A 14,765-nucleotide genomic window follows, 5' to 3' on the forward strand; every position below is an offset into this window, starting at 1 on the left:
GAGGATACACAGGGTCTCGGTGAGGATCCTCAAGTCCTTCTACTGTGGAGCAGTGGAGAGCATCCTGACAGGCAACATCACTGCCTGGTTTGGGAACTGTACTGCCCAGGACAGGCGGGCCCTGCAGAGGGTGGTGCCTTCAGCTGAACGTACCACTGGAACTACCCTCCCCTCCCTGCAGGAGTTATACACCAGGAGGTGTCGTAGCAGAGCTGCAGCATCATGAAGGATCCTCATCACCCCAACAAGTTCAAGTTCAAGTTCAAGAGATTATTTGTCACATATATATACATACGGTCATACATATATGCAGTGAAATGTCATGACACCCGGTGATTACGCACAATAAGCTCTATAAATACTAAAAAATACCAAAATGTGCGTAATCGACACAAGGTGCTCGCGCAGGCAGCCGCAAGGGGAAGCACCACAATCGCGATTCTGGTTCTATAATTACAACGGACTGTTTCAGCTGCTGCGGTCAGGCAAGCACCTCCGCAGTCACACAGCGAGAACAGAGAGACTGAGATGGAGTTTCTTCCCTCACGCCATTAGAACTGTCAACGCTGACCTCACCAGGGGTCCTAACTGAGCCATGCACTAGGCTCCACTACCTACTGTACTGTATGTAGCATACTGTACCGCATACTGTATCACTGTTCAGGGTTGTTCGTGATGCCGTATTGCTGCGCCGTACTGTTGTATACTGTGCTGTATTATCCCAAACACTACCTCACTCTATTCACATTCACATTCACATGCCACTTTAATGCACATATCTGTATATACATAAGCATATTCCCTCTATCTATTCCATTTTATTTCTTTTTATTTTTATTGTATTTTATTCTATATATTTTTATTTTATTCTATAAGTATTCAACTTACTGTATTACGTTTTAGGAGTCAGTTAGCCGGCCTATAGAAAGAAATTTTTTATTTTTATTTTTTCTAGGACAGTGTGCTATCACCTGGTGCGTTGCATTACATTTCACTGCATATATGTATGAAAGTATGTATATTACATTTACATTTACATTTAGTCATTTAGCAGACGCTTTTATCCAAAGCGACTTACAATTGTTCAAACACCGACGGACGCAGCCATCAGGAGCAATTAGGGGTTAATTGTCTTGCTCAAGGACACTACAGCATGCTAGCAGGAGGAGCCTGGGATCCAACCAGCAACCTTTAGATCACTAGACCACCAGCTCTACCGCCTGAGCCACCATCCCCATATATGTATGTGACAAATTAAGAATCTTGAATCTTGAAATCAGAAGATGTTACTCTTTGGCCTGTGAATTTAATTTATTGACTATAAAATAAACCCTATAACCATGCTGGAAAGTTTGATTAGACTTCCTTTAATTCTTGATTCTTTTCCATTCTTTGATGATATAAGAGCTGATCTACTAGAGATGTTGTAAATTATGATTTCATATTCTCCACATTTAGGAAATCTAATGCATTAATGCAGGTACACCGTCTGAAGTAAAGACACAAATACAAAGTGTAGCAAACAAACTAATGATGGAACAAATCAGTCCCCGTGAGATGAAACCAGCTGCTGATCAGGTTAAATGCACATTTCATCAGCCACGCCAACATTAAGTACATTTTGATGACGTGTTTGTAACATAATTAAATCACAGACTCCTCTTTGAAAAAAACAAACAGAGAAATGGTTTATTTTAGTAAATAGAGAAGCTGTTCACTGTACAACACTGGCATCTGGTTGGCACAGAGGGACGTTCCACGCGTCGCACCAAAATATCCAAAAACCAGGGAATTATGTACGTCATTTCTGTTTCAGGGTGGATTTGATATTTCTTCAATAACCCCAAAGAATACCTTCCTCAGACGCACGGTACAAAAGAAAGAAATCTAAAATGAACCAAAACGCACCCAAAGCCACGACGGACACCGAGCAAAGGAAACACGTCGACATGCAACTCACATCGATTTACACTATAGAGGCATGCAACACAACACTGCTCACACACACACACTCTCTCACACACACACACACACACACACACACACACACACACACACACACACACACACACACACACACACACACACACACACACACACACACACACACACACACACACACACACACACACACGACAGTGTTTGTAAAGTATGAAAGCTTGGTGGGGTCCTGCAGGGTCACAGGAGGCATCGCAAAAGTCTGAACCAGGTGCATTGTGGGTCTTTATTCCCTCTGATGGACACGGAGTGGAGGAGGAGGAGCAGCAGCAGGTGGAGGAAGAGGAACAGGAGGAGCAGCAAGAGGAGAATGAAGAGGAGCAGGAGGAGGAAGAGGAGCAGCAGGAGGTAACGGCCTTTCGACGTGACGTCCAGACCTTTCTGCAGGAGCGGTCCCTGGTTGTGCTTTCAGAGTGGAAGGTTCTGGGTCGCTTCCCAACATCCTCCACCAGCCGATGTTTCCTACGTTACCATGGAAACCGCTCAGTCTGAAGCCTCATCTCCAGCGGAACAAAAACCAGAAAATAAACAACCGGAATCAGTAAGTGGCTCTAGGAGAGTTGTGTTCATCAAACTGGTGAATGTGTTCCTCGTCCCCCGCCGTTGAACAAGGCGCCGACCGGCTCGGAGGGTTTCGCTTCTGGAGCCAGCGAACACTTGACCCCGGAGACTCCACAGTTCTCGAAAAGGTTTATTCCTTCTGATCCAGTTCATCCCAGTTTAACTGGAGGCCGCGCCCTGCAGGGGGCGCTGCGATGTGAACCAAACACTGAAGGACCGTGGGACGTGGACGAGGCAATTTGGTGAATCAGCAGCTGCCGAGCAACTGATGGAGCCTGAGCTGCTGTGAAGGATCCACCTGAAGAATGACGGAGCAGCGGGATGTAGCGCCACCCAGTGGTGAATAGGAGAACCGCTTGGCCACACACACACACACACACACACACACACACACACACACACACACACACACACACACACACACACACACACACACACACACACACACACACCAGTAACACCCAGGACACAATATTAACAAAACATGTAAAAAAACACAAAACAAAGTATGATGACAGTATGTGCAAGAAAGTACAGAGATAAATCAAACAGAGGAATACTGGGAGATGGGAACAGCAAAAATAAAAATAACAAAATATTGTTTTATCCGAAACAGAGCCGTCCTGCAAATCAAACACGCCCGGCCGTCCGGCTCCACCCTCTTCAGGGTGGGCCGGGGGGGCGTGGCCTTCCTGCGGCAGCACGTGGAGACAGGAAGTGCCTCCCAGTCGGAGGGGCTCGGCTGGTCCGCCTCCTGGCGACGCTACGGCTGAAGGCGCAGCCACCAAGACACATTGACGCAAGGCAGCGCTGTGAGACACGCCGCCCAGCAGGGGGCGCTGTGCTGACCTGGAGCAGACACCGTCACACGGCGCCTCGGCACTATCGGAAATGACCGTCACGTTATTATTCTGCATACGGTGGTGTTAGCCGTTAGCTTTAGCATCTTCCATTGACACCCATTCAGTTGGCATCCAGCCCTGGCTGGTGGTCAGTTCATCGGCTTTAGATTTATATTCAGCAACATTTGTCCATGTACAGGAATCTATAGAAGTGAGACAAACGTACAGAGCTACAGTGAGTCAGGATGAGTCACAACAGACCATTTAAAAATGAAGAAACGATTAAAAAAAGGTTTTATCTGTGACGGCTCCATCCTTCCTTATTGGCAACCCAACACTCCATCGGTCTGTGGAAACCTTCCAGCGGACTTCCTGTCAACTTCCCGTCAACTTCCTGTTTAGTGCAGTCTGAAGGGTCCGCTAGGTGGCGCTAGAGGCCGGATCCTGGATCAGAAGCCTCCAGACTGATGATATGAACGGACAATGTCTCAGGAAACACACGGGAGAGGGGGCGGTGGACTGGACTCCTCTGGGTCCTGGGTCGTCTGGGGTGGAGGACCAGGTGCCCCCAGTCCACCCCAGGACCCTGGAAGTGGACCCAGTCCACCCCAGGACCCTGGACGTGGACCCAGTCCACCCCAGGACCCTGGACGTGGACCCAGGATGCCGCTTCGGTCCCTCGGGTTCTGGAGTCGGACTCTTAAGATTTTCAGTTTTGGGTGGGTGCAGTTGGGAATTGTGTCAAAAGGGAGCATCTGTCTGGGCAGGTGGGGGCAATGGGGGTGTCGGGTGGGGGTGTTGGGGGGCAGGGTTTGGGGGTTTCTAGGAGGTCTTGACCAGGTCGTAGACGTAGATGTGGAAGTCGTCGTCGAACTTGATGAAGTAGACGGAGGGCTTGGCCTCCACCTGGTGGATCACCATCCCACTGCGCTTCCCCCCGTCCTCCTTGGCGTACTCCACCTGCTTCCCCACAAGGGAGTCCACCACCTCCCCCGGCTCCCGCTCCGCTGGACCACTGTCGTCTGGGGAGGAGAGGGAGAGAGGGGGGAGAGGAATAGGGTGGGGGGGAGGACGATAGAGAGGGAAGTAGAGAGAGGTGGAGAGATGGTGGAGAAGGACAGAGAAGGGAGGTGGAGAGATGGTGGAGAGGGACAGAAGAGGGAGGGAGGGAATCAGGTGATTCAACAGGAACTCTGGATCGTCGTGCAATCTGCATAGTTCTCCATATTGAAACAGAAATTAAGATCAGATTTAATAAGATATTAAAATAAGATATTAAAATAAAATGAGATTAAAATAAAATGAGATTAAAATAAGATTAGATTAAAATAAGATATTAAAATAAGAAAATATATTAAAATAAAATGAGATTAAAATAAGATATTAAAATAAAATGAGATTAAAATAAGATATTAAAATAAGATGAGATATTAAAATAAACTGAGATTAAAATAAGATATTAAAATAAGATATTAAAATAAGATAAGATATTAAAATAAGATGAGATTCAAATAAGATATTAAAATAAGATATTAAAATAAGATGAGATTAAAATAAGATATTAAAATAAGATGAGATTAAAATAAGATATTAAAATAAGATATTAAAATAAAATGAGATTAAAATAAGATATTAAAATAAAATGAGATTAAAATAAGATATTAAAATAAAATGAAATTAAAATAAGATCAGATATTAAAATAAAATGAGATTAAAATAAGATATTAAAATAAGATGAGATTAAAATAAGATATTAAAATAAGATTAGATTAAAATAAGATATTCAAATAAGAAAAGATATTAAAATAAGATGAGATCAAAATAAGATATTAAAATAAAATGAGATTAAAATAAGATATTAAAATAAGATACTAAAATAAAATAAGATATTAAAATAAGATGAGATTAAAATAAGATGAGACTTGATTGCGTGGCACTGACTGGAGTCGGGCATGATCCTCAGGTCTCCCTCCTTGTAGTCGTCCAGCAGCTGGTACATGTAGAGCACCGGGTCCTTCTCGTAGGTGATGTAGAACCAGGCGGTCATGATGGGCGCCCGTGCCAGCACCATGCCCCGCCACTCCTCCTTGGGCCCCTCCTCCGTCTCAAACATGTGCTCCACCGCCTTGCCGATCATGGTGTCGGCCAGCAGGGCGTCGCTGACCCGCGCCGGGGCTGCAACGTGAGGTTGAAATGAGTTTGAGGTTCATTTTAACACAGTGTGTGGTCAGAGTTTCCTTTGTTGTTTCCACAGCGTTCAGCCCCCTCCCTTTAAAGCTGTCAGCGCCCGTGTCTGCAGGGGCTCACAATCCACACAATACCAGATGGATTCATCCACATTTTGATATTTCCGTTTCACCGCCTGACGTGCATTACAAAAATATTTCACAGTACAAATTGAGTCTAATACACAAATTAAATATTTAAAATCAATCTTTAGTGAATACACTGTTATACTGAACTTGCAGCATTGTATACATTCTTTTTTTCAAAAAGTAAATAAGTGAAATACAATAAACATTAATTATTGTGTTTAAAAAGTAAAATTCCATCTCACATAAAAATAAAGTGCTCTTTTATTTGCACAACTTCCAAACAGAGCATTGACATTATAACAATAGAATGGAATACTATGCAAATATATATATTTGTTGTCCTATCCTACTATCCTATCCTACTATCCTACTCACATAAAAATATTGTCATATTTTTATGTGAGGTATTGTGATATTTACTGTTTATGGCTCAAATTTAATTTGAGGTTTATTGTACTTATCGCCATAATTTTCACCATTTATGTCTTAGTTGCTGTGTGGGAGCCTAGGTACAATTCTTTGGACATGTCCTTTTATTTTGTAGATGTTTTGTCCCTGACCTCTGCAGTGTGTGTGTGTGTGTCCCTCACCCACGTGGTGTGTGCAGTGTGTGTGTCCCTCACCCACGTGGTGTGTGCAGTGTGTGTGTCCCTCACCCACGTGGTGTGTGCAGTGTGTGTGTCCCTCACCCACGTGGTGTGTGCAGTGTGTGTGTCCCTCACCCACGCGGTCGGGCAGCACCTCCAGTCCAACCACACGCTCGTCACTGTGCAGCTCCAGGCCGTAGATGCAGTCGGAGCCGTCGTACTTGATCAGGTAGAGCGACGGGTTGACGGGGACCTGGTCCAGCACAGTGCCCTTCCACTGGGACGACTTGGCTACACACACACACACACACACACACACACACACACACACACACACACACACACACACACACACACACACACACACACACACACACACACACACACAATCAGTGTGTCCGGACTTTGTCCGCTGTCATACCGGGGGCCACAGGCCCAGGGGCCACATCCAACCCGCTACATCTTCATAATATACTGTTAATACAATTGTACTATTTTGTACTACTACATTACTAAATTTTACTTTTATGTTTTCAGAATATAACAAAGATTATTTTACGACTGAAATCCTATTTTCAATTAGTTAATAATGATCATAATTAAGTATTTATTTATTCAAGTTTATTTCATGATCTTATTTACTTTTCAAATTTTGAATTATTAACCAAATCACCAAGTCCAAAGTTTCATGATCAATGTGGCAGAAAGATACGCTTTTAAACATTCTGTCACATTAAAAATGTTTGTATTGTATTTGTTCCCAAATAAGTTTTATTAATCTCAATGTGTGGATGTGGACACGGGAAGTACGGAAGCCCGGACAGGACATGAGGGGGAGAGCAGAGGGCGGCTCAGAGGAAACATGATGTTTAAAGGAGCGCGATATGAAACAATAACATCTAGAAACATTTTATTCTAACTTTCCAACCATTGGACATTAGTTCTGAAACATAAACAGCCTTAAAAAGGGAATTGATGTTTGATCCGTGTCTTGGTGTTTGTCTTACTTCCATCCTTCCAGGTGTGTTGGATCCTGCAGCCCACGATGTTCCTTCTGGGCTGAGAGAGAGTTTTACTGGGACCAACACTGGTCCTCTGCTTTCTGGAGAGAGGGAGGGAGAAATGGAGGCAGGGGGGAGGGAGAGGGAGGGAGAGATGGAGGCGGGGGGGAGGGAGAGGGAGGGAGAGATGGAGGCGGGGGGGAGGGAGAGGGAGGGAGAGATGGAGGCAGGGGGGAGGGAGAGGGAGGGAGAGATGGAGGCGGGGGGGGGGGAGGGAGAGATGGAGGCAGGGGGGAGGGAGAGGGAGGGAGAGATGGAGGCAGGGGGGGGGGGGAGGGAGAGATGGAGGCAGGGGGGAGGGAGAGGGAGGGAGAGATGGAGGCAGGGGGGAGGGAGAGGGAGGGAGAGATGGAGGCAGGGGGGAGGGAGAGGGAGGGAGAGATGGAGGCGGGGGGGGGGGAGAGATGGAGGCAGGGGGGAGGGAGAGGGAGGGAGAGATGGAGGCGGGGGGGGGGGGAGAGATGGAGGCAGGGGGGAGGGAGAGGGAGAGATGGAGGCAGGGGGGGGGAGGGAGAGATGGAGGCAGGGGGGAGGGAGAGGGAGGGAGAGATGGAGGCAGGGGGGAGGGGGTGGAGGCGGGGAGGGAGGGAGAGATGGAGGCAGGGATGGAGGGAGAGATGGAGGTGGGGAGGGAGAGAGAGAGATGGAGGTGGGGAGGGAGAGAGAGAGATGGAGGTGGGGAGGGAGAGAGAGAACCATTGTAACAGATGAGACGTTTGGGTAAAATACTCCTAGATTAAATATCTTTATATTTCATGCTAAATTACATATCACACTATATATTTCTATCTCATCTACACCCGATATGATGGAGTGAGGTGAGGATGGACGGAATAGAGGTGGAGGGAGAGAAGGGGGAATACGTTGCAGTAAAACTCACTTGTGTGAATTCTTTTTCTTCATCATGTTCCCAGAGACGCCAGAATGCCCTGAAACCGTTTCATGGAAATAAACGGAATAAACAACAGGGAAACAACGTCCGGGCGGACTGCAGTAATACGGAAGACCTTCATTGTAAAATGTAGTGGAGTCAAAAATGTACCAAGTACAGTATGTGAGTAAATGTACTCTGTTACTTTGCAGCGCTGGTTCCTCTGGAAAAGGTTTTGTACTGGAACTGAAACATGCTCACACATCAAGGTTCTTTAAAGGGACGTGAACTGAGCATCACACTCCGTCCGTGTGGCTCGGTAGCACCACTTACAGGCTGAATCAGCACAAAGCTGCAGGGAGGATGCTGAAATAGACAAGTACTAGGTAAACTAGTATAAGTACTACTTAAGCCCCTTTCCCACATGGAATGAAAGCCGTAAATCAACTGGCAATGTTCTGTGTCGGCGTCATGTGGGAGCAGGACGTGTTGAGGTTCCGTAAAAGTGGTTTCATAAATCTCCTGACTCTCAACCTTGTATCACTCCCGGGAAAATGCCGGAAGGACTGTGAATGGAAGTATGTGGGGATGGAAGCAGCAACACTGCCAGGACAAGGATGTTAAGTTTGGGTGGAGCCGATTCTGAATACCAAAAAAGCACAAATGTTGGGTTTTTGCGGATTTTTATTTCGTACAAATATTTCAAAAGTTATTTGTTTCTTCCGGAAGGAAAAAAAACTAAACAAAAAAAGCGATCAGAACCGTGAAGCTCGGCTGCAAAGCCGAGAAACTGAAAGACGTCCTGTCTCTACGGAGACAGGTCTTCATGTTCTGACATTTTATTCTTCTTCTTCTTAAAAATGCCGCTCAGACACCAGGCCTGTCTTTCACAGTGGGGGGTGCGGTGCTGGGACACGGGACACAACGCTTCTCGAGAGAGAGTCAGACAGGTTGAAAATGATCACACTGATTTAATAACATGGGGTTAGGGTTATTGCGTCCAGGGACGGGGCTCTGTCCCCGCCCAGATTGTCCAAACGATGGCCTCTACACTGGACATAACGTACTGACTCAACCCATTAGGTACTGTATCTGTAACAATCATCTACCTGGGAACGGACTCCATACAAGACAATGTGGGAATGAAGTTCGTACAGTTAGTACTGCAATACTAAAGCAGGTCCTGCAGTGGGGTGGGGTAAATGTACATTCTGTGCGTGACTCACCCCCCTCCGCTCTGGGCCGCGGGGCCGCTGGGGTCTTGAATGGGGTCTTCATTCATCCACCCGGAGGGGCCGCGAGGCTGCCGCTCCAGGAGGAACACCGGCTCTCTAGCAGCGGAGTGGGCGGGGCCAAGACGTAGACGGGTCCCCGCGCAGGCTGGCTCTGTGACAGCGGAGCCGGGAGGGGGACCAGGACATAGACGGGTCCCCGCACAGACTGGATCTGTGACAGCGGAGCCGGGAGGGGGACCAGGACGTAGACGGGTCCCCGCACAGGCTATCACCTGGAGGCCTGGGTCAGCGTCACGGCCAGGGGGACGGAACGGGACCACGAGCTGGACGCTCCGTCTGAGACGCAGAGGGAGAATCAAGTTTAAAAATTTTGATATATTAATGAACACTTTTAAACACAATGAAATCCTGCTGCTCCTAAACAAAGGTGTTTTAGAAATGCCCACTTCAGACTCCACCCTTGTAGCCTGACGTTCCACTCTCAGACAGTTTTTTGAAGATGGCGACCTGTGTGTGTGTGTGAACTGTTAAAAATGCCGAGAGTTCCATGATGAGCTACAGCCAATGAGAGCGCAGGAAACAGGGGAGGGGGGTACATATAGAAACGTATAATATGCATGGATATCAAAATAGAGGAATATCAGCTATTTTCATTGCACTTCACTATTTAGGTCTTAATTTATAGTTATAACTTATAATAGATTACCTCCAACTCTGCAGGATGACCCCATGCAGTCCATGTCTTCCCACCCGCTACTGCTCCAAATCTACCGAGTGTCCTTTTGTTGGCACAAAAGAAATGAGCAGACACGCAAACTACAGCAGCATGAAGCTACAGCAGCAAGAAACTACACCAGCAAGAAACTACAGCGGCAAGAAACTACAGCAGCATGAAGCTACACCAGCAAGGAACTACAGCAGCAGGAAACTACAGCAGCAAGAAACTACAGCAGCATTAAGCTACAGCAGCAAGAAACTACAGCGGCAAGAAACTACAGCGGCAAGAAACTACAGCAGCATGAAGCTACACCAGCAAGGAACTACAGCAGCAGGAAACTACAGCAGCAAGAAACTACAGCAGCATTAAGCTACAGCAGCAAGAAACTACAGCAGCATGAAGCTAAAGCGGCAAGAAACTACAGCAGCATGAAGCTACAGCGGAAAGAAACTACAGCGGCATGAAGCTACAACAGCATTAAGCTACAGCAGCAAGAAACTACAGCGGCATGAAGCTACAAGAGCATTAAGCTACAGCAGCAAGAAACTACAGCAGCATGAAGCTACAACGGCAAGAAACTACCGCGGCATGAAGCTACAACAGCATAAAGCTACAACAGCATAAAGCTACAGCGTCAAGAAACTACAGCAGCATTAAACTACACCAGCAAGAAACTACACCGCCATTAAACTACACCGGCAAGTAACTACACCAGCAAGTAACTACATCAGCATGAAGCTACAGCAGCATGAAACTACACCATCAAGAAACTACACAGCGATTTAAAAAGAAAAATGCTATTAAACTACACCAGCAAGAAACTACACCAGCAAGAAACTACAACAGCAAGAAACTACGCCAGCATCAAAGTAAACCAGCACGAAACTACTATTGAAGTGAACAATTGATTGTCTTTTCTCTATTTGATGCCTCTGCATGCGTCTCCTTCACCTCTTGCTGAAAACGTATCTATTGACATTGAAAATATAAACATAAAATTCCCAAAATAAAAATGTCTTCAACAAAACTGGTGGAAACTCATCTAATTCACATTACATTTGTTGCAACGTTTCCAACATGGGTTTAAAATTCCCCTTAAACTTGGATGGAAACTAAACTGGTAATAACGGATCAGGTGATGATGTAATAACCATAACAGCTCGACTTAGCGGCCGGTTACCAGGCAACCAGGAAAGGAATAAATGTGCCAGCTTTTATCAAATGGGTTTTATATCTTTATGGATTCTTATACATGCCGACAACAAGATTCAAGATTCAAGATTCAAGATTTTTTATTTGTCACATACATATACATACTTTCATACATATATGCAGTGAAATGTAATGACTGCAACAGTAACAGATGTTGTTGTCATAATCATCATCATCATCATTATTATTATTATTATTATTAATTTTTTTTTCCCCAGGAGGTTCACACGTTTGTTTCTGGCAAAGTTTGAAGTATTGATTTTGTGATTATGGATCATACTGTGAGTAGATAGTGTCTGATATTCTGATGTTTCAGATAAATGAGGTGACGCGGCTGCTTCAGGTTTTAAACAGTCAAATGCAAAGATGAGATGAAGCCTCTGTTCTTCTGCTGTTTCGCTCAAAGTGCTGCATCGATCAAAGCTATTAATCGCCTGACAGCGGACCCGAGCCAGTGCACTGAAGGAGGTTCTGACAAGCATTTGGGTAAATCCCCAGAAAAACATTGAAAAGCACATTAATGCACTTTCATCTGATTTACCCCTTATCAGCTTCAGATGCTCTGCTCTGTCAGTTACACTCACACTCTATAGGAACCAGCTCTTTCTCCTAAATCCACAGGATGCTCCACTACTAGTTTCGGCTGCTTCTGTCTGGTCTGAGGTGTTATTTCATCAATTCTTTGCCTTCTCTGACCCAGCGGTTCCAAATCTTCTTTGGAACCGCCACCAACCCCAGTTTGGGAACCACTGTTCTAGAGAACATGTGGTCACTGGATCGGACTCGATACAGTTTGATGTTCAGCCCTAGTTTGGCAGCGTGACTGGACACCACGTCACATGTTGGGTTGGGACATGTGACCTCACTCAGAGCAGCGTTCAGCACTAACGGAGCGTCGGGTTCAGGACGCAGAGTGAGAAACAACCAGGTGTTAAACGGGGGAAGATGTTACAACCACGGCGATGTATGGATATGGAAATCACTTTATTTACACCTTCATGACCTCTGCCAGGTTGTTCTGTCTGCAAACAAATCTAATATCGCTGAATATGGATTTTGGATACAGATTAATGTCATGCAACTTTTAATTGACCACAAAGGTTTTTCAAAATGTATGTTTGAAAGTATTTTGTAAAAGTCTCATTTGGGAACTGTCTCAAATTCAAACAATGCTGTGTATTCTGCTGTTTGGCAATAAGTTGCTCTTCTTATAATTATCCATCAATTATATTATTGCAATTATATTATATAATTAATTACACAATATTTGTGTTAAATGAGTTGGGGAAGAATCACTGATTCTTGCTAAAACAAACTGGCAACACATTAATTCATCTTCCACAATTCAACCACCCTGGAAGAGACCAGTGAGGTGGTTTAATTCTCATGTATAATAATGAATTAAAATCTCCATTATTTCAGATTTAGGCTAGCCAGCCAGCAGGCGACGCGGTGACTTTACAGAGGAAATAAATCTGGAACAATTGGATTCAGCGCATTTCATCAAGACACTTCACAGCATTTGTTTTTCCTCCGCCAGCACTGTGGCGCTGTTCTGCTGCTAACCTCTGACCTGCAGGTCTGAGTCCACTAGCACCACCTCCATGGAGCGGACACCAACTGAAACTGCAGCACCACCACTATGATCTGATCAGTTTGGGTTGACATCACCACACACTTCAATATCTTAAATAAATATTACAACAGCCTTTTAGCCTGGTACTAGACCCTTTCCAGCACCAGTGTGGGTGCGTACAGAATGGAATCAGACCGGTATCTGGCACCGGGGCATCCAGACAGACAGCAGAACAGAACCGGTGCTGACCACCAGATGCTGGTAGAAGGTTCCAGTATTTACACCACAAGGGAACTGGTTCCATTAAACTAAACCAGTTCCAATCCTAACACAGCAGAAGAGAGATTCAAATCGAGACGACCTCCCGTCTCCACGGCAACACGACACACAGGCCTGGTCCCCAATGGAGGCCTCAACCCTGCCAGAACTTTCTGCTGGTACTCGATGCTGCAGAACAGCATTGTGGGTAGAGACACAGCCCTGGAGCCAAGAGGCCCCAAATTAATCTCGCAACAAATCGACCATGTTGCCTTTGAGCAAAGCATTCGAACCCCCCCCCCCACGTAAGAGTGTTTCTCAGCGAGTGTGAATCAGAACAGGATGTGAACTGAAAACAAACATGGCGTCTTCTGTCTTCTTTTAGGAAGACGTTACAGAGGACGTCTGGCTACGCTTACAGCCGTCAGTTGTGGTCAGTCTGCTGTGGCGCGGACTCTTCCTCCAACCGTTCCTCCTCCACCTCCACCGCTGGGGGAGGAGGAGACTCGAGTCAGAAACCCCATCATCCCACCTACAGTCCCAACTGACCATCACATCTATGAGCGTTCCTGTGGATTCACCGTCGAGACCCAAATCAGTCCCAACCAGGGTTCAAAGCAAACCGTTTCAAAGGGCGGTGACCTCATCAATGACGGACAACGTGGTCATCACACCCCGATGCCCAGGCCCAAGCCCAGGCTCAGGAGGCTGACTGACACATTTAGGTCAATGGGACTAGTACCACTACCAGTATGTGTGTGCGCACACACATATACACACACACACACACACACACACACACACACACACACACACACACACACACACACACCTTGGCTGTTAGCACATAAAGCCGTGTTGTTGTTGTTGTTGTTGTTGTTGTTGTTTACGGCCTGTATAGAGAAGGGCGAAGGGGGAGGAACTATTTGTTTACTGTCGCATACGCACATGTGCATCAGTCATCCATACAAACCAGTCACCAATCCGACGGTTACCAGTTCAACGAGGTTGAATTAGAGCAGCGGGGCAGCTCGGTGACACCAGTCGCCATGTTGCGCCAGTTGTGTTGTGTTTTGTTTTTTTTGTAGAAAAACCCGCATCGGTGCGAAAAGGCGCAAGCGAACAAAGGAGCAGGAAGGTCCGGTTCCCCCAACGGCCCGCGGAGGAGCGGCTCGACGCGGCGGCGGCTGCAAAAGGCAGATGAATGTCGTGCAAAGCGAGGGTGGGATGGGGCTCGGGGCCTGGTATCTTACCTAGGAAGCCATCGGAACCGCCGCGTTCCCACCAGCCGGGAACGGATCCACTCTGCTCGCGACGACCCACCGAGTCCCGCCTCTCCCCCGCTGCCAAATAGTGGCCCCGTGCAGCTGGGCGGCGGCCTGTGGCGCGGGAGGTTCCTGCTAAAAACTGAGCTCTGCTTTTGGACCTGTTTTTTCCTTTGTCTTCGCGGCCACAAAGAAGAGTCCGTGAAACCCCGCAAACAGCTCAATTCTCTGTTTTCGAATCAGCGATTCCGATGTATTGACGGTTT

At 46.4% G+C, this 14,765-nt stretch overlaps 1 protein-coding gene across 2 annotated transcripts; it reads right to left on the reverse strand.

Moving 5' to 3' along the window:
* Positions 1-984: 984 nt before the first annotated feature.
* spinb (spindlin b) lies at positions 985-14,668 on the reverse strand. Of its 2 annotated transcripts, XM_080004432.1 has the most exons (8): positions 14,488-14,668; positions 10,177-10,249; positions 9,462-9,806; positions 8,245-8,293; positions 7,311-7,405; positions 6,439-6,594; positions 5,343-5,576; positions 985-4,423 (listed from the first exon to the last, which is right to left on the reverse strand). In XM_080004432.1, exons 3-8 carry the CDS (start codon positions 9,511-9,513, stop codon positions 4,224-4,226), a joined length of 786 nt encoding a protein of 261 aa, XP_079860558.1. In that variant the 5' UTR covers positions 9,514-9,806; positions 10,177-10,249; positions 14,488-14,668; the 3' UTR covers positions 985-4,223. The 2 variants fall into 2 exon arrangements, with proteins under 2 accessions (XP_079860558.1, XP_079860557.1); XM_080004431.1 differs by lacking the exon at positions 10,177-10,249 and having other exon boundaries at positions 14,488-14,539.
* Positions 14,669-14,765: the final 97 nt, after the last annotated feature.

Source organism: Zeus faber (assembly GCF_960531495.2).
Source record: "Zeus faber genome assembly, chromosome: 7".
Taxonomy (NCBI): Eukaryota; Metazoa; Chordata; class Actinopteri; order Zeiformes; family Zeidae; genus Zeus; species Zeus faber.